At 42.1% G+C, this 21,591-nt stretch overlaps 1 protein-coding gene across 3 annotated transcripts in view; it reads left to right on the top strand.

The window, feature by feature from the left end:
• Lim1 (LIM homeobox 1) overlaps positions 1–21,591 on the top strand; it is a 53,670-nt gene that overhangs the window by 6,502 nt on the left and 25,577 nt on the right. For all 3 annotated transcript variants that reach the window (XM_076447569.1, XM_076447567.1, XM_076447568.1), the window contains exon 2: positions 1,147–1,339. In XM_076447569.1, coding sequence (XP_076303684.1) covers positions 1,167–1,339 — 173 coding nt within the window. In that variant the 5' untranslated portion in view covers positions 1,147–1,166. The remainder of the gene's footprint in view (positions 1–1,146; positions 1,340–21,591) is intronic.

Here is a 21,591-nt window from a genome sequence, read left to right as displayed (position 1 = left end):
TAAAACGGAACACCCTATAGGGAAATGTGTACAGTAAAGTGTAATTTAGTTTGGATAGCTTGACGACGTATTATATCAGTGGATCGGAGCGTAAATTTTTAAGTGTTCATTCCGAGCATTTCTACGGCTGAAATTTTGCCGGGGTATTAAGTAACATTAGCATTCAACGTATCGATGCCTCTGTTTGCCCCTAATCGTTCGTGAAAACCCGATTGTTTTTCCGAGGTCTGCGCAGACACGGCTGGCTCGCCGTCAACAATGGAGGAAGTCGCATCGTGTCGTGCTTTCGCTTTCGCGCCTCTCTTCTCTCTGTTCGACTCAGTTCGGTAGGCTACCACGGTAATCAAACCGTTTGAATTACAAAAAGTCGGAGGACAATGCGCCGTTCGTTATGCACGTGCTCCGGTACGGCCCGGGATTTTCCTTCGAATCGGAATCTGACCGGTAATCGGGATTGTTTAAAATTCGATCAGCCGCACGTGCGCCGCTCGCGTTCGACCGGTACGGTTCTAATCGCTCAATTAGCCTATTCGCTCTATCGGTTATCAGCGTGTATCGCGTAGAACCGGAAAAAAGAAAGGGAAGCCGAGCTTTTATTGAATCAACGTTAACACACTGGAGTCAGCAGACGGGACGGAATTTTACCGATCTCTCTCTCCCGTTTCTCTCGTTCCATAATTACTTACGGAAATCATAAAAATGCTCTTGCGGGGGATTGTTTAATAAATTCATTTATTCAAGCGCGTAATACAATAAACGCACAAACAGACAGACGGTTGCATACGCGTTCAGCCAGAATTTCCTCGATTTTCTCGTTCGTTTTCCGCGGTGGCGCGGCCGCGCATTTCAACGTGTGCACGAGAATTAAAACAGCTCGTCAAGTCGTGGCTGAGCTGCTGCGTGGTGTTCCATCCTTTCTCGACGGGACGTATCGCTTTTCAACCAATATTGATCAAGTGCACGCGCATCGCCGAAAATACAGAGAACAGAGCGGAGACAGGGAAGGGGGAAACCAAAACGCGAGAATTTTACCCGCTCACATACCGGTAACAAGTCTCTCTCTCCTTCTTCCTCTCTCTTTCTCCCATCCTACCGCTCACAACTTTGACTCCGATTATACAACGAATGCTCTCTTTCTTTTCGCAGCAGGGAGACGCGGTTTGGCGATGCTCCTGTCATGTGCAGGATGCGAGAAACCAATTATGGATCAGTACCTGCTGAATGTTTTGGACCGAGCATGGCACATTGAGTGCGTCCGCTGCTTCGATTGCAGAACCGCGTTGCAGGACAAGTGTTTCTCCAGGGAGTCGAAACTCTTCTGCAGGGAGGACTTCTTCAGGTACTTGGAACCCATTGTTTGCGGTTTGACGAGGTCATCTTAACGCCGAGAGATGGCCTTGAAACTGCGATCCCACGTGGGACTCCTCGAGCGTTCACGAGATTCACCACGTGGGATCGTGGCTATTTTCTACTGTCTTCTTCTTGTCTCCTCCACCGTGCACGCTAATCGTAAGATCTTGCCATTTTTTTCTACGATCAATTAAAGCGGATTCCGGGAACAGAATTGTTCCTAGATCATTCCCGCATTTCGGGATTGTTTTAAAAGGTTCGGAGCGGATATTCGGAATATTGATCGTTGAAGCGTTCTCGTTGGAAATCTTTAAATGTAAAAATAATTCGAAGAATTTCGCAGAACATTTATATGGAAAAATTTCATTTTTAATGCTTAGATTTACGCCTCCGTTCGTGCGATTAGCTCGTTTTTCAGCGTACACAAGTAGCTAAGATTTTAAATCTTGCAAATGAAAACATTGTATATAAAACACAGAAGTACCTATCTAGGCTTTAAATAACTACTTTGTAATGCGAATTAGAAGACAATTTAATGTAATTAATTCCAAGCACTACGCCTATTTTAACCACGGAAAATCATCTTTAGCGGGTCGATTATCGGCAATTTATCAACGACTGCAATTTCACAAATCCCGAGGCACCCTTCGGTAACCCTCTGTTGCTATATAGCTGTTTAAAAACTACTTATTGTAAATATATGGCAAAATAACCATTTACCAGCCGCCATACGTATTCAGAAATCTCCATACTCGGCCCATGAAAACAGTTCCGTTGGAATAATGAGACAGACACTATCGTCGATTTATCGGGTTGGGCTGGTCCCCTCTCCGGCTTGTTCGGATAATTGGCGTTCGAGCCGTTGACACATAACACTGGACATTAATCGATGGATCTTTGTTAAGAGAGGTTGTAGCCGCGCCGGATTTTTTTTTCCTCCGTCTGTCCCTCGAAACAGTGGCGCACGGGTTTTAACATCGCGGAGGTGGCTAACTATTTCCCGTTAGCATAATTAGATAAACTGCTCGCGGTGCAAGCGCTACCTGGCCGCGTCAACGCCACCGGGAAATCGAAAGATTTACGATCGACGCATTAGCAAGACAATCGCCGCGACATTTGTCGCTTGATTCGTTCGCGCGGCGCGGCTGTTATCCGCTCGCGCAAGAAAAACCATCCGCGGTTAATGGAAAGGAGGCCTTGGCATTTTCTCGGACAACCCCGGCGTCGTTTCCCTCTCTCCCTCGAGAGAGAGAAAATTTTTCGCAAAAATCCTGCTCGTTACAGTTGCCTGGCCCCTGGACCATACTCGCTGATCGTCTATTCGTCGAGCCTCGCGTTTCTTGCAACGTTCCCGGACAACAAGCAGAGAAACTTTGTGTCTCGATCTTGATTCCGGCGCTACCCCCAATTCCACGTTTCATTTTTGTTGGTACACCCGTGGCTATATTCAGAGGAAGCACTCTGCGTCTACCTGTAGTGCAGCTTCTGCGAGTCATTGGCCGCATAAAGTATTTTAATGGTTGGCGAAATTAGGAGTGAATTGATCGACTAACTCTGTTTATCGGGAAGCTTATAATTCTTTTTTATTCAATTTTCCTTCAGTGCTGAGTAGTGGAACGAGCAGGGCCTATTCATGATGTACATAAAAGTCTGTCCGTCGATTACAGTCATTTTTAGCATGCAACAAGTGTTCAACACAGTTGCGAAAGTGTCTTATTAGGCATCGTAAAAGAAACAAGTTATTAATTAGCGTAACAATGTTAAAAAACAGATCGCCACAGTTTCTTCAGAGCCGAGATTTCCAATCACTGTGATCAGCCAGCTCAAAAAAACCCTCTATAGTCCGATCAAAAAGGGTATGAAGCAAACGGAACTAATCGAGGAACAATCGATTTCTATTTGCTTCTTGCTGATCAGGGATACGGTAAAAAAGCGCGGACCTTCGCAAAGAGACCACCGGACAGGTAGTCTAGCCTAGAACATTGTGTGCCGACGCGACTTTATAAACTTGAATCGCGTCGAATATTTATAACGCGGGGGAAATTGATGGTTCTGGTTTCAAATTACGCCGCCGGCCAGTCGTTAAAAGCGCGTTGTTCGAGCGTAACAGATAATTGCGCAAAAAAATGTTGCACGGGGACCAGTTTTCGAGGTGTCCGGTTATCGAGGAGGAAACGTGGTCCTCCAGCGAGCGTTTTATTGCTTTTTGTTGTTGTTGAAAAAAAGTTCTAGGCCCCGGTACTCTGTATGCAAGAACCGCGATCTTCGCGAAGGAAACTGGCTTTTGGTTTTCAATTTTTCAGTTCGATCCATGACGTGTTTCTCCATTACTTGGGCGGTTTTCACACTTTTCTTCGCTACTTCTCAAGCTTTTGGTACATGACTTAACAAGAATACTCAACTTACGTAGACCGACGTTTTCAACGATCTAGTTTTAATAAAAGCGATACTCTTTCGAATTAAAACGCGAACAAACCGCGGTCGCTACGCATACAGCAAGAATCACTGTTGCGGCGTACACAACAACCAAAATCTCGGCGCATCGCATCCGAGACTTTGACATTCGCGCAAGAAACCGAATTCCAAAGCGTGAAAATCTTCTCGGCGGTCGTGTCACGTTCCGGCCGAAGACTTCTGCTGCGAACCGAGAGAAGAAGTCGCGCGAAAAAGTAGCGGCAAGTCACTTACATTAATTACGGACATGCATCGAAGAAGCTGGGAACGTTTAACGCTCGGGTTTCCTTCGCGCACACTTTTTTCGCTCTTTTATCCTTGGCTTCACGTCGCTTTCTTCCGAGTACAATGCGGTGCGAGTTAGGATATTGTAACTGTTACCGATGTTCGACGAAGGAAGCCCAACACTCCTTATGTAACTGAGGGAGCATCAATCGATAAATTGTGGAATGCCTCTATGCTTTGGTGAATCAAAGTTCAGCTGCTGTATATGTATTCCAGGGGCCATAAGTGTTATAACCAAAAAGAAAAAATGTCATAGAATAACAAGTATTTGATCGACTAAAATCGTATTGGTTACAACTAAGGATTATAAGTAACCGAAAATTTTTTCTCTTGTTGGTAAATGTTATCGTTGAGAGAAATTCATTTCGATCAGTTATAACAGTCATCAATGAGAGAAATTTATTTGGATCGCTCATAACAGTTATCAATGGGAGAAGTATTTCGGTCGCTCATAACTGCTGTCGATGAGAGAAATTTATTTCGATCGTTCGTAACAGTTATTCGATGAGATAAATTTATTTCGATCGCTCATAACAGTTATCAGAGAGAAGTTCATTTCGATCGCTTGTAATAGTTATTATTAAATAGTACAACTTTCAAATGGTTGACAATCAATTATTTCATAAATTTTTTATTCGCGAAGTTAATTGCTACAATCAAAATTTAATGTGACAAACAAACAGATTTTGTGTTGTTCTTATGGTCTATTGATTCTTTTTGTTGTCTGAAACATTCTCAATGGATTTCACAGGCTTGCTCCATCCGAAAAAGAGTAGACAACTCAATAAATAAACAACCAAAATGAATTTTCTCATCAATAATTATTATGAACAAGTGAAAAGAAATTCGATCATCGATAACTGTTATGAGTAGGCTGTGGATATATTTTGTGTAGTACATTATCTTAAATTTCAATAATAATCAACTTTCTATTAATGATTTTTATCGTAGAAAATGTTATAATAAAACTGTTATTTTTGGTCCCTGGTATAATTCTGTTGGGGTGTGACTTGGAAAATTTCAAATTCCTAAAGTATTATACCTCGCCTGGAAAGTTAAATTAACCCTAGAGTATTTCTAGAGTTTTTCAGTCTTCAATTGTATACATAGAGATATCCTAGTGAATGTTTAGAGAATTTTAGAACGCCTGCAATGTGATACAGTAAAGCCTTGATCTAAGAAACACTATGAGATCCGAGCTGTTTCTTAGATCGCGTAGTTCTACTATTTTTTTCTGACCTCGCCAACCGTATGTATGTAATTCTACAGCATTATTTGAAATGTAATACTGAGATTAATATTCGCTCACGACGGAAATGGAATGGACTCTTTAACTCTCATCCGTACCTCATTTCACGAACTGAATCTGTCCCACGGTGTCAAATTGACACAGTGGTAAAAGATGTTCTTTTATACAAATTGACATGCACATCTTAGGTTTTTCGGTTATCTGTTTTCCATTAAAAAAGTAAAAGTCACGAAGTGCAACAGAACAGTATAACTTATTTCAGGAAAACTGTGTCAAATTGACATCGAGGGACGGACGAGGGTTAAAGAACGAGATTATTTTCCGAAGAACCCAATGATTGCCGAGGAATAAATGTAATTGGGGTGTCTGAAAGTGGAGAAATATTTACGGGCGGTTAAAGGTGTGGAGAACGATTCAAGTAGGAAAATGGCAGCGTGCTTCGAGGAGCCATTACGGTTTTATATCGACTGCGTCCGCCGCTAGCGGAGTAGTAATCCGCTCGCAGTCGAGGATTAATTCGAGCGGAGTTGTTCCACCGTGGTCGACGTGGGAAGGGTCACCGTGCGTTCGGTTTCCTGCGAATAAAATCGTTCCACCTTTTCCCGGTTCGGTCGAAGGGAGAGACGGTTCTTCTTTCCGCGAGTTCTGGAAGCGATGAACGATCCCCTTTGTGGCCTAAGGACCCGTGCACCGGCATCGAGCAGCAGCGTGTGCGGAGTGGCCGTCTGAAAGAGGGGGGCCCTTTGATACTTACGCGAACGGGTGTATAACGAACGTGTTGTATACTTTACGAGCCACTTTGCATTTCATCCCGATGAAAAATTCATTAGATGTAAGACGAGTGCAGGGATAGGCCACGCTCGATCGACGAAGAAAGGCTTTTCAAGTCGAAAATAACTCGACGACGTCCCGTTAATTAGTGTTATCCTCTTTGCTAACTGCTACACGCAAACGACGCGCTGGGACCACCACGGTAATTACCCTCCGGTTCGGATCAGCGGAACCGTTTTAACCAGGATTATTGTTAACGTAATTCCAAATTGTTTTTATGCCGAGCCGATCTTCTGACAGAGCGCAATTTTTCCTTCTTGTTTACGAGACACTGAAGTAAATTGGGTCAATTCTTGCAGTGACAAGTATATTACTAACCCCCCCCCCAACCTTGTCGCAACCGACTTATTCCCCGTCGTTCCAATTTCGTGGCTGTAGCTCGCGTCTTATTGTATAATTCTCGACGAGGAATTTCGACGACGGGATAATTCAGCCTTTGCTCAATTAGAATACACCAAACATTCGATTTATATTCTTGGCTTTAATATTATTTTTACATTTGTCAAACTTGTCTTTGACTTGATCCGCTGAGTTTGGTATCTCTTGATTGTGAATCTCTAATGAAGAAGTGATTGCACACAGTGTACTTGTTCACACGTTTATCGCGGTATCATCGTGTAGGTAAGGCTAGTATCCTTCCAATGAACACTTAGAGGTCATCGTATTCTAAACTGAAGATAATTCTCGGTTCCGTCACAATTTCATTCACGATCAAACAGCTGTTGTGTTCCGAATTCCATCGGTCCGAATAGCAGCCGCCGAAAGTTATGGCGACCGGCCGTTTATGATCGCAAAGTTATACGGAGAGTTCAACGAATGGGAAAAGAACTCGACTACGTAAATATCCGACAAGCTCTCGGGACGAAGAAGTATATTAAAGTCGCGATAAGTAGGATTTTAAGTCGGGCAACTTTAATCAAGCAAAACGAATAAACGAACCGACACGAAAATTGGTAGTAACGAAGCCGGTGCTCGAAATGAAAGCACGAAAGGGAGGAGAAGAAGGAGGAGGCACTAGCACTCGATTCCCACGACGCGACGACGACGCGACGAATCTATCGATATCCTTTTTCGATTCGGACGAGAACTCGTCTCTCCTCCCCCTTGCTCCCCCTTGGTTCTCCCAGCGAATCGCTGTTGGGAATACTGTAACACCTCCGGGAGGTCTGAGAAGGTATCGGCTCGGAGAGAAACGGTACGCGGTTATGGTAACCGGCTCTACGAGTCGCAGCAAGGTCCTTAAAGGTCGATAATGGCCCGTGGGGGCCCTGGAAGGGTCCAGCATCAAAAGGACCGATGTCCCCGTTTCGACGCGCCGCCTCAACTGCCGTAGCTTGCGGTCGATGGCCCGTTCGTTGTGTACCCGCCGAAAATTATTACCTTAAAATATGGTCCGCGCCGTCGTCGAAATATACCGATGAAAACATTAACTGGCGACCGAGGGGGATGATGACGGTGTCACCGTGACACTGAGTGCCGAGGCTAGCGCCTCACTATAACGTATACGTATACATATACATTACTACTTAAGGCTCCTTCCGTTAGAGTCCGTTTTTTACAAATTTGATTTTTCAGATCAGTTCACATTCACGTCAAGCTATATATACTTCATTGTTGTTTACGATGGTTTCACGGCTCTGTCGATGTTCTGTTACGCTGAAACAGGCATACTAATCTTCGGGTTTAGCAGAAAAAGAAAACCGATGGCAGGTTTTATGACTCCGAGAATTACCGTTGCTTTTTTCCATTTAAATTCTTCCATCGGGGACCGGAAAAGGCGGCTGTTTCCGCAAGAACCCTGTATGCAAGGAGTTCGTTCTCGTCGTGTTCTTTCCGATTGATTTTTGGACTGGTTTTTTTCATTTGTAGTTCTCGTTTCCTCCGTTTATCGTAAGTGGACAGCGGATTTTATGCATCTATGACAAAAATGAATAGAGGTAATTTAAAAGACTAGAAATATTGGAAGAATTAAAAAATATTGTTATATTATTATCGACCTATTAAAATGTTTATTTCGCACGAAGATCCACTGTCTAGTCGTAAGTATTTGTATTCAATCATTCTCTTCATTTTTCACAGTGCGTTTTCTAGTATTAAGTAAGTCGTGTTTATATCTTTCGGTCATCCCTTCAAACATTTCCGTGACATTCCATTTTCACCCCTTCTTTAACTCATGACAAACATATTTTTTAACAAATACACAAAATGTGCATTTGTAATTTGCTACCATAAATACTCCATACAAAAATGATAGGAATTTAGTGCAGCTTCATTGAAAAATTTACTTTGACTTGTTCCAGCGGTTCTAATAATTTGATCCTTGGTTTAATATTTTTCGAAAGACCGTCAGAATAATTTCACCAAAATCAGTGTGTCTGGGTTCGGTATGTTCTCTCGTACGATGATAAAGTTAACATGGAGGAAAAAATCACACGCTATAAAATTGACGGGTCTGCATATTCGCTGAACACCATACCGTGGGCAGATGCCATAGCGAACCTCATAATGCGCTGAAGGTGTTCGTGGTCCGACGCTCATCGTTTCTCCTGTCTTCAGACGGGAATCCTCGCGAAAATATTCACCGAATTACGTAGGGAATACCGTTACATCATCGGTAGTCAGCTGGATTATTAACGACGAGTCTTTGAAGTCTTGTCTTTGCGAGCGACCAAGATGATCGGTGGCTCGGCAGGGAATAAATCACGCGGCTGTTGCGATTGGATATATCGGACGCAGACGAAGAGAAGGGCAATGGGAAATTACGATGGGAATGGACTCGTGTTTCTTGATAACTTGGGCTGAGAAATACACTTGGTGTTTACAATTATAAGAAAGGAAGTTCCATAAAAATTAATCCTCCGAACGCAATATAGCACCTTGCGTTCCAAGTTCCCAATTTTTATTGCAAAAACGTTTGTAGATCTAGCTAAAATACCACTTGCATATTCAATTCGAGACTACGATGAGCACTGAGAATTTTCCAGATGTCTCAAAAGCCGAAAACGTAGAGTTCATGTTGCGTTCCAAGTTCTCAACTCTTCAGTTTCCCGTCGAATGTCAATTTTTATTGCGAAACTGTTTGAAGATGTAGCTAAAACACCACTTGCACGTTAAATTAGAGACTACGACGAGCACTCAGAATTTTTCCAGATGTCTCACACACAAAAGCCCAAAACAGTAAGAAATTATTCCTGTGAATGGAAGACCCGCTACGCAAACCATCAGAATGTAGCTATCGCTGACTCCCGCGGAATTCCCATGTGAAAAGTATCCGGCTCGCGAGAGTTGATCTCAGTTGAAGTTTCCCATCAGGTTGTTCGTCGGCGGCCTCGACAAAAAGTAGGAATTAATTACGAATCGATATCCAGCGAGTCATTTCGCCTGTTGTATCGCGATCGGCTGGTAGAAACGGAGTAGTGTGTCGGTGCGGGTGAGCCTGGAAAACAGGAGAGCCTGTCCAGACGTGGAACGACGTGGCACACGGCTAGAAATCAAAGGCGTAACGATCGAAGGCGATCATAGATCGGCGAGGCTTTTCTCAGCCGTCTCGAAAGGGCGCCGACGAGGGGTCCATTGTCCTTGCTTTCCACCCGCGGTGCTGCTGCCTGGCCTCCTCCAGAGTGGAGAGACCCGTCGAAACTTGAACGTGGAAACATTATAAATGCGGCGTGACGCCCGCCACGAACCGTAGGAGAAGTTTGTTGGGCGTGACGGGGCCGGCGTGGCATGGTGCGGCGCGGCGCGGCGCAGCGCGGACCAAACAGAAAGAGAAACCAGCCGCGAACACGCAGAGAAACGGAGAAGATTTCGGCGCTGTTTCCCTTCCAGGAAGGTTCGGCAATAGCGGAGGATCGCGATCAGAGTGTGCCTCCTGCACACCGGCATCAACGTTTTTGCCAACCACTCGCTCGCTGATCTTGCGTCACACGCGAGACGGGAACCCTCGCTCGGTCATCTGCAGTAGGTCATGAAGAAGTCGCTACTGAACTCGTTTCGAACAAACGCATTCAGTGTCTCGACTAATCGATACTGTGCCACTACGTTCGATAGGTTCGCAGAATTACAAAATTCGGCGTCTCAATTTTTCCTTTCAAGTCGGTGGTATCCTCTTTTCACAGTCCTCCTCAGAACGTACACATTTGCTCTAACAGCAGTGCAGTATTTAACATATTAGATTGTCCCAAAAGTTTCTTTCGGAATGTGTTCCTTTAACACTATGTATTTCTACCAAGAGATGTCAAAAGACACCTTTCAAATTTTAATGTAAAATTATTCTGTAAGTTTAATCATTTCTCCACAATTCATTTTTTGAATTTTCGTGCGATAGTTGTTCAATTAATTCAGTGAAATTATTTCCCTCCAGTTTATCCTGGATCTAAAAATGTGCATATGGTATACCTATTTGTACCATGAGTTGTCTTTTGACACCTTAAGGATTTCAACACCATTTTGCAGCATCATATCAATTATAATCTGTAACAGTGGAAAAAAACAATAAACGTCTTCCAGAAATCATTTATAATAGCACAAAATTCGGGGCCGGTAGATGGCCCCTATGCGTGTATTTTACAATATCCTCGACCCTCGAGGTATAAACCTCGGAATAAGCCACTACATAGCACATTCCCATAATAAAAATAAAATTTTTCTTGCATAATTTTTGACATCTCTCGAAACAAAAAGGAAATGAATAACACTGACAAACAACGAATAACAATTTTGACTGATCGTCTATCGATTTTTTGGGAATTAATGTTTACATTTACATCGTGTACGATAACCGAAAAAGTGAATAATTATACTGAACAAAAAGGCGTGTGATTAAATACAGTGAGTCACGGAAGTATTCGAGCGCCTTTTGAAACAATAACTTTTTTATAATTGTATCAAACGACCTGCTTTTTTATAATCAATTAGAAGCTTTGGTTTATGAAATGATATGCAAAAAAGTTTTTCCAAATATTATAATTTACATCCAGACATGTCAAACACGCGGCCCGCGGATCGTCGACAAGTACTCTGCGGCCCGACCAAAAACTTTGAAACTGTTGCTGACAATTTACAACTGAAATTAATCGAAATGCAGTGCGATTCCGTATTAAAACTAATATACCTATATGGATGATAGGATGATTTCTACAATTATATTTATCTGTCGATCGATTTCCCGAAACGTTATGTGCAATCAGAGTTGTGCAGAATTACAATTGAATTACAAAGTAATTGAATTACATTGTAATTCAGTCATATTGTAATTTATAATTCAGATTTTCATTCAATTAAATTACAATGTAATTTGTAATTGCAATTGGAGTACAATTATAAAATAGCGTTACGTATTATGAATGAGAACGAGGAATAGAAACTACGCCGCATAGACAGCAAACAGTATATGAAAGAAAAACATAAAAATATATCGCAGTTCTTCAAAGTTCTGGGTTATAATTTGGAGAACTGTATTTTAATCATATTGTATTTCAATTACACAATTAGTAATTGAATTAATTGAAAGGTTTGGATTATGTAATTCAGTTACGACGTAGTTGAATTAATTCAATTCAGTAATTGAATTACGATGTAATTGAATTAGCATAACTCTGTATGCAGTTAGGCGTATTTCAGCTATATGTGCGACTATTTACCACTATTTTCAATGTTTAAAATTAATAAAACTGAGGAAAGGTCAAGATTAACAGACCAGCGAGTGCAATCAATTTCAAACATAATTACAGCTCCACAAATTCAACCGAATTTTGAAAATTTGGTTACTGAAAACCGTTGCCAAGTTTCTTCGCGAAACAGAAAAATAAAATAGTTTTATTCAAATAAAGTAAACTTTAAAAAAACAACTTTTTTACTTCATATGTATTTCTGTAATATTGTTATTTTGTACTATGTTATTTTGTATGTGTAACTGCAATATGTTAATAAAAAAATGTGTTTCTTCTTTATTTCGAGTCTGCTTTTTTTATTGCGGCCCTCGAATTAATTTATAATGCTTAATGAGGCCCTTGGTGATAAATGAGTTTAACATGCCTGATTTACAAGGTTACATGCAAAAATGGAAAAGGCATTTTTTAAAGCTTTTTTATTTGGGCCCTTAATTAAAATGTATAAAATATATATTTTGTAGATCTATGTTAGTTATACACACGCTGAAAATTTCATCGAAATCGGTTGACGCAGGAAAAAACGACACGCATCGAAATTCTGTGGATTTTAAGCAAAAACTGATCAAAAGTCGTGTAAAACTACGATTTTCACAATTTTTAATCGCTTGTAGCTCGTGTGTATGTTAATCGATTTCGATGAAATTTTCAGCATGTGTATAACTAACATAGATCCACAAAACATTTTTTAAAAAATGTTTTGAAAAATGCCTTTTTTATTTGTGCATGTAACTTTGTAATTTATAATTTTTGGAAAATTTTTTTTGCATGTCATTTCACAAAACCAATGCTTCTAATTGATTATAAACAATCAGGTCGTTTGGTACAATTATAAAAAAGTTATTCTGTTTTAAAGGGCGTTCGAATACTTTCGTGGCTCACTGTATGTATCCAGACGCACGGATGCTGGTCGGCGTCGTTGGAAAGTTCAGTATAATATTTTGTGATAATGACAAGCCAGATATGGTTAACATTTAAGCGTAGTTGCATTAAGGAGTGCTGGTCTTTACAGTGTCCTCTCCTCGCGACAGGAATGCGGTTCTCATTGGATAAGTTTAACCTTCGCGCATTCGTCGGAACGAATTTAGTGTCTCTCGAAATGGTTAATATGTTTAATAGTTACGGGAATACTTACCGCTGTAGTTGTCGGTTAAAATTAGCGATGCTGTGCTCGCTTTGTTGCGGGGGTAGCAAACAACTAATCGGCAATGACTAGGGTAGCAGGTGAGGATATTTACTCGCCTGTGAAATCGTAAGAAAACACACATGTGGAGGAGTTACAGTGAATTGTCTGCTTTGAGTTCAGACATCGTGTTAATTTGATCACGCAAATGCATTGTTGACGAACATACAATTAGAATACCTGAACGGTATGATCGCATATGCTAATGTTGATCGTTCGTGTGATATTTCGTCGGTCGTGTTCGGTGTTATAATATTTCTACCGATCCAGTAATTCGCGTAGTCTTTCATAAAACATGGCATATTCGATTTCCCATCACGATAATTGATTTATTCAATAAATCCGCTGACAATTTCTAGCGTCGCGCAATATTAGGCTATTGCGCGCGATGTGACTGAAGCGACCGATTAATATATGTATTTCTGAATGAGAATGATCAACAAAGGTCGCTGTTTCGGCGGTGAACCAGAGCCAGCGATTTATTGTTCGCGGCACCCTATTTTATTGGAATAATGCCACTGGTCAAAGATTGTTTAAAGTTGATTGAAACGAGATCATAAATGTGAACGAAATTAGACTAATTTCGATCACGATTGTAATCAGACTTTCGGGGTCCGGTCGGCGGTTCGAAGAAATATGACATCTTCTTTTTTAAAGTTATTTATTTATAGATCATTAGAATTTGAACATATGAATACAAAGCCAAATCCTTATACAAAGATATATTGGGTTGACAAGAAAGTAATTTCGGTATTTTAAGGTGAAATTAAGCCGAATTTCTTTATTCAAGCGATGAAAACTTTAATCAATAAAATATTTTCTTGTTTGTTGTTTTTGGCAAAAGATCATCGAACAAAAGGGAAAAAGCTCTTATTCGTTAAAGTTCATTGCTTGAATAAAAAAATTGGGCCCATTATTTTACCTTAAAATACCGAAATTACTTTCTTGCCAACCCAATAGTTATAAGTACATTGCGAGGGAATCAGTTCGCAGTTGTTACTACCAAATTTAAAGACTTCTGCGCTCTTCTTCGACTACCCAGTTTACCCCGCGAATTCCATTTAATCGATCATCGGGCCCGCACAAGCCGCCACAGTCCCGGCGGCTGTAAATGGTAGCCCTAACAATGAAATCTCAAGTCATTCGTCCGTTTCCGATTTCGGAGGCGTGCCATTACGGTCATGCGTGTTAAAGTTGTATTGGAAATACCAGTGGCGAGGATGGAAATCGGTAATCTATACCCCGAGCAGTCTCAGAAACGCTCGGCGCCATAATTAACCATTTCGAGTCCGGTCCACGTACACCTCGACTGTTCGCGATTCTAGATCTATCTTGCACGGATTTACATAATCTTATACATGATATTCGTTTAATTACCGTGCTCTAACATCACGCGGGTTACTCTTCATTCACGGACGAGCATACAGGAGGAGGGAAAGTGATAATGAACAAGCCACGAGCGCCGAGAAAGTTGATCGACGAACGGGGACGAAAGAACGGTCCGGACCCAAGCGGCGGCGGCCGCGGTGGATCGTCACCGTTCCATGTGGTTTTATGTGTTTCACAGTGTTACGCGACTAACCGAGGACATTAACATAACTGTTATGAATCGTTTCGCAAGCACGCGTTCACCCTCTCCGCCGTAATCGCCGATATTTCACGGATTAATCGGTCTTCCCTTCAAAACTCGTCCCCGATCGCCAGCGTATCCGCCGCGATCATTGAGATCTATGGAAATTAATTCGACCTCTAAAATATGTCGGAGACAGTAGTCGGAAGGTAGGGCCGTTTTATACATTTCGGTTTATTTGTTACTTACAAGGTTGGCCGTAATATAAGAATTGGTACATGCTCATCTTTTTATTTGAGACTGTAGCTGCAGCTGTTGACCCGTTCAATTACGATTTATTTTATGGTTAAGGCGGTCAACTCGTCTCCAGGATTGCAAGGGTGCGGGATTCGCGTTCTCATCTCTCGATAATACAAAAATTGGGTTTTTCAGTAGTCGAAAACGCTAGATAAAAGATCGATCTAGGGCGCTATCGCTCTCAAAAGTCCTATTTTTTCGTTTACGAGGCGTAATTTGCATTAATCGGCAGTATGCAACTATGAAAATAGCTACATGCGCAGTTGTATGCTTCCGAATAATGCAAATTACGCCTCGTAAACGTAAAAATAGGACTTTTGAGGGCGATACCGACCTAGATCGATCTTTTATGTAGCGTTTTTGACTACTGAAAAACCCCATTTTACCACGTTTTGCCACTGTGTGTAAAATTGCTAATGAGGCGTCAATGAAAGCGATGATCTACTGTAATAATGTTCGGCTAAGGAAACGGAAAATTGTACGATCTAAGAAAAACGAGTACATATCCCGCCTGTTGCGGCAGGTTTGGACCTGCACCGGAGCGCAATAGTGGTGGTAGATGATTCTAGGAGGCCTGGCTGTACCTATTTCAACCGATTCTACGTCATCGACGCTCGGAGCTCTAGTTTCCCAGGCCTGATTTAATTGACGGCATGCAATTTTCGGCCACGCGGTCCGTGTTTACATGCAAAACAATTTTCGTATCGCTCAACCATGTTTACATTTAATAAATTGCTAAACGTTTCAATACGCGACAGGTAAATATGAAACGATTGATATTTTACTACGTCAAGCTTGAAAGTATGAGAACCGCTACACATGTATGAAAGTGACAGTCTGTTCACAAGTGACAGAAATTATTTTTATACTCGTTTGAATAACCTCTGAGAAAAGGGACGAACACATGAACACCGAGTTTAACAAAATTGAAAACAAGGTTTCGTATGTTCGTCCATTTCTGAAGTTATAATGTACACATTATGGAGTACCCTGTGTCGCTTGTATCACATGTAGAAAACAAGCGAAAAACGTAAAAAGTAACGACGACATCATGTTTAAGCAGCACAGAACTGTTCGCGAGAGGTTAATGAAAAAAGAAGTTTGAAGTGTAGGCAGACAAGCTTGCGATGCATGAACAATTAACCATCCGTATAATTAGCTAGAAAGTAAATAATAACGATACGGGTTAAAGTTTCACTCAGCGGACCAAAAATTTTCAACTTTTCTGTATGTAATGTTATGCAATTCGACGAAAAAATGATAAAGCTTAAAATTATAGTGCGAGGAATCCAAGACCTAACCCAGACCTTGCGGATCCGCTCTGGAAACCAATATGGCGGCGTTTTAACCTCTCAAACGCGCTTGAAATCGAGTAACTTCACTCGTGTGTAACTTTTAAATGAGTGGACTCCGCACACTGAAACTTGAATTCCGCGCACTAGAATTTTAGTTTCAGCATTTTTTCGTCGAATTGTATAATGTCACATTCAAAAAAGTTGAAAATTTTTGGTCCCCTGAGTGAAAGTCCAGCGCCGAGATACGTGATAATAAAAGGTATAGGTAATAAAGTAGCACAGTTGATAAAAATGATCATGGGTTAAAAACGACTCGGCGCCACTTTGTATCTGATACGTACATTCCGTCTTTCAACGGCTAATCTGACGCTTGCGATCCGGTTTTGCATTCTTGACTTCGTGGCACAAGGTTTTCGTAAATTAGTAGATGGAAAAAAGGGGTTAACACGGGCAACATCTGGACAGCAAGCGTTTAGAACGATGCCAATCTTGATGGCTGGAGTGTCCCAATATTTGTCCGCAACGGGTCAAATTGTTGGTCACTTCGGGAACGATTGGTAGGCAAGACTAATAGAAGAGCAGAGAGACGCCGGCCGGCCGGCCGTGAAAGCACGCGCTCTCTCCCCGCTAATTGGATTCCGTTAATTAGACTCCCGCCTTGAGAATGATCGCGCGGGTGTTTATTCCCTTCATCGGTATATCTATTCGAGACACGGGGCGCATGTGCGCCGCTGCCGGGTAATCGCGAGGGAAGGCGAAACGAGGTGGTTGACGGTGGCGGCACCGAGTGTTTACAGAGAAATAATGAATTGGACGGTAATTAAAGTTTCTGCAATAGGTCAAGGTGTGTGTTCACAGCGCCGCGCCATTTGACCCGCGCGAGCCGAGTCATCGCTCGACCGCAGGAACAACTTCTTGGGGAATCGTTTGCACGGTCAGTGGTCGACATTTCTATTTTACTCGGGATTGTTCCATCTCTCTGCTGCGATCGCAGGATCGATTTGTTGTCCGCGGAAATACCGAGAATCCATCACGCAGAGAATACTTTGAGAAGGACTTGGACTTTCTGAACTAATTCGCGGGATTCCTTATTAATCCAGAAACTCGAGTAGACTCCTAGTATTCGATCTAAATTACGAAGCTGCTTTTCTTGAGGCTCGGAACGATTTTATTGTTACAGAGAAATCAATTTACATCGGCTGCAAAAAGTATTCCCAACTTAATACATCGAATTCTCGAACAAATTATGTTTGCAATCCTCGTCACCAGTCTGACTCGATGTTACAGTGCAAGGGGTTGAACATCTCAACGGTTTTATAAAAATCGGAAATTTAGTGTGCCAATATTTTTTGCACTTTTTGTAATGTGATCGAGCGTATGACAAATTTTTCGATGACATTCAATATTTTGAAAGATTCGATTGTTCTTTTGTTAATAATTTTCTAAATTTGGATATGCGCTATCCTTACCACTTTGGAATAGAAATCCTCGTGACAGTCGTTCATCTCAATTTATTTAAATATATTCTCAATAGAATTTCATCTAGATTCATTTTGATTGAAATTCATCAGACTTTCATCAATTCAGCAGGAAGTGAATGACAGTCATTTGAAATACTGGGTCTAAACGGGGCTGGGCTTCGCCATCCAAGTATTAACTATTATTCACAATATTGTGTACATTATTAAATATGTTGGTATATCTAAGCAATGGACAGCGGATGTTATGCATTTATTACAAAAATGAGTGGGTGTAATTTAAAAAGGTAAAACCATTAGAGAAATTTAAACATGCTGCTACAGTATTTTCAAGCTATTAAACATACTAAGAGAGAAAATAAACTTCCACTTCACTCCAGTTTGTTGCAATTCGGGTACATCTCTATTTTGCATAAAGCTGTCTACTAATCAGTTACTACACATTAGTATTGCATAAAAAATGAACAAAATCATATACAATGGAATTATTCTAGGTCGGAAGAAATGTTTAATTTTCAAGTTAAAATAGCTCCGACTGCAAAGGGTTAAAAGATAACGACAGCAGCATGCTATAATAATGATGTGCGTGAATCCCTTCGCAGATTCCACCCTTGACACGATAGGCTCGCTAACAGAGATCTTTCGTTCTCCGGGAGCAATAACTCGGCAATAATTTAAGCTCCGGCGATAATTTCGCAGACGTTGTAAACCACAGACATGGAGTGCTTCTCATCAATCAATTCACCGGTTACGCAACCGATTGTAAACATCCTCGAGTGTGTCGGGGGTTAAAAAAACGATTCGCGTAGGAGCTGTAGCTCGGCTGAATGGTGGCGCATGGTGCGCGCGTGCTAATAAATCTGGCGAAAACGATTCGTCTGCCCGATCCTCCCGCGGCCGTATTATTACGGAAGCATCGGAGCCGTATACTTCCAGCTAGCAATTCCGATCGCTTTAATTACAGGAATCACGCGATTAATTATAGCAATTACCACCAGTCCCTTAGGGCTGCCGGCTTTCGAAAGTAAATATATCTCAATTGATGTTCTCTCGCGCGCGCGTTCCTCTCCGGCTGCACTTCCGACGTCGCGTCGCGTCGGACCAACGTGCATTCAAATTCCCGCGGATATTTTCCCCCGTGCCATGGCATGCCATCCCGTGGCGGATCGCGTATCGGTCGACCCGATTCGCTACGACCCTCTTCGTTTCTCCATTATTTTATTGCTATCGCGGCAACCGACGGAACCGCGTGTCCGACGTGACCCGCGACCCACATTATTTCTTCGCCGCGTGGAAACGGCAGCTTCCCGATGGAACTTCCCGCCGGAAAAGCCCGACGTTGAAACGAACTGCCTTCTTCTTTATGGCTTGTTCAAAGCTTGACAAGACAGCGCTCTCTCCGCCCAGTGCTATTCAATCGAGAACAGATTATTGCGGCAAAAATCGGTCGATTCAGCCTCTCTCCAACTTCTCTTGTGTGTGCAGTTTTTTTAAAACATTTTCTCTAGTGATAACAAACGGACCATCTGACGCGGGAGTCTATCCTAACTGGTCCGAAAAATAGCGCAGGACCTTAAAAATGCTTTCGAAAAATTTTATACTGAAATTCTTTGAAATGACAAAACAATAATAATAAATTTAAATTTTATTTTCATACTAGAAAATCATTGGTAAGGGGTCCACAAAAATGTAACGTGGAACCAAGGGTTTTCGAGAAATTTTATACTGGATTTCGTTGAAACGACAAATAAGTTATGATGATAATTACCCTTTTTATACTGGAAAATCATCGAGAACGCGAAGAAGTTGTAATCATTACAGATTCGAAGCAAACGATACGGCAATGAGTTCACGAACATGTAACATAGAAAACATATTGAATTAGTATTCAATCAAAGTATTTCCTCCCAATCATAAGGAACGATTTAAAAAATTCATGGAACCCCATGGATAATACGTATCGATACGACACAGGTGCCGAACACATGGCGACCTCGCCAATCAGTGATCCAATCGATCGTGTTAAATAACGTGTTTTCACATCGACCGTTCGTCCGATGCGTACATCAGCAAGACTCGTTCACGAGCGTATCGTTTCGGTCAAGTAGCCTTTTGTTTGCCGTGAAAACAAGAAAAAGAGGCGTGACGGCCGAAACGAAGGAAACGAAACAAAGAGGAAAGAAGAGAAAGAGAGAGAGAGAGAGAGAAAAAAAATGCAACAACGTACAAGGTACAAGGATACCTTTTATCGATCGACGCAGTCATCTATAACTATTACACGGCGTACTTACCGAGAAGCATCCTATAATCAGCCGGCACACTTTTTCAAACTATTCATCAACCTGTCCAAATTAGCAGTGGGTACGCGTAGTTCCTAACAATCTTCTCACGGAAGCAGAAGCCGGAGATATTTCTTGACCAGTGGTCATTACGCTGTCGGGGCTGCAGAGGTCTAGCCTGGTGCTGGCCCCCGTCCTTCTTCTGGCTACTTTCGCTCGTCTCTCTGTCCCTCGGGTTGCTCTCGCCTCGCGCACCAATCCTCCCGGTTTAATTACAGGAATTGTTTAATTAATTACAGCAATTAGCCAGGCCCGTGTCAACCTCTGCGAATGCATACGTCACCGAACGAGAACGAGAACGAAAGAGAAAGATAAGGGAACAGAGACAGAGAGACGGGGAGTACCCCGAGGGCCACCCTTCGGACCAGCGATTTTCTCTTTTTATGAGGAGCGCGCGAGGCGCAGCAGGTCCTTTCTTCCTCGTAGAAGAAAAAGAAACGGAGGCTGGCCGTAAAAATCATTAATAGAAAGGCTTACGTGGTGTTTTCGTGGGGTCTCTCGGCTGTGTGAGAAAACGACGAACGAGGGGGGTGGGAAGAGCGCGGAGGAGGAAGGTTGAGGAGGTCGGGGAAGAAAGGGGTGGGCAGCGGGCTCCCTTAAAGAGGAGAGCGTAAAGAGGCACGCTGGAATTCTGGCGTGTAGCAAGAAATATAGGACAGCCGGGACCCGGTAAAAAAAAAGGGGGTGGATCCCGACCACGATTCGCCACGGACCCTGCAGTTTATGTATGTGGTGCGTGCTGGTTCCACGGGGTCCCGTAGACCAGGCCATGCCGCGTCTACTTCACCGGCGAGGATCTCTGCAAGCCCCGTCGCACTGGCGCGGCGCGGCGATCGTTTAGGGCCCCGGTCTTACTGTTTCATGGATTTTTGATCGGTTCGAGGGAGAATTCACGATCCGGAGAACATTCATACAGTGGTACTCCATTTACCTGAGCCGTCATTGTCGGGACGCTCAAGCGGAGCTCTTGCGCGAACTGCTCGTGGCGCATCGCTTATTCGAACTCGGGTTGAATTTTCACTCAGGGGACAATTTTTCAACTTTTCTGAACGTAATATCGTACAGTTTGACGAAAAAAATGATAAAACTTTAAATTATGGCAACGTTCTAACATCTCAAACGCGCTTGAAATCGAGCAACTTTATTCGTGTATAACTTTTAACCTTTTGTATAATATAATTATACATATACATATACAAAATATCCCCATACCTATTTTGTTTAAAAACAAATCACCAGATTTCTGGAAGAAGGATATAGTATTTAGCGACGAGTCAAAATATGAACTTCGATATTGTAATAGAATAAAATGTGTATGGAGAAAGCACAAGGTGAATCCTTTAAATCAACGGTGATAACGCCTATAGCAAAGCATGGTGGAGGATCAATATGGGTTTGGGGTTGTTTTTCTGCAAATGGTGTTGGCGATTTACATTTTATAGACGGGATATTAACAGTAGCAGGGTATGTAAACATTTTGCAACAGAATTTACCAGATTCAATGACAAAACTGAACATTCACGGTGATTTATATCTTCCAGCAAGATAACGACCCCAAACATAAATGAAAACTAGCGACGACATATTTCAG

This window comes from Lasioglossum baleicum, chromosome 3 (genome assembly GCF_051020765.1).
Source record: "Lasioglossum baleicum chromosome 3, iyLasBale1, whole genome shotgun sequence".
In the NCBI taxonomy this organism is placed as follows: domain Eukaryota; kingdom Metazoa; phylum Arthropoda; class Insecta; order Hymenoptera; family Halictidae; genus Lasioglossum; species Lasioglossum baleicum.
The sequence above is the reverse complement of the archived record's forward strand: the minus strand, read 5'-3'. Positions and strand labels throughout refer to the sequence as shown.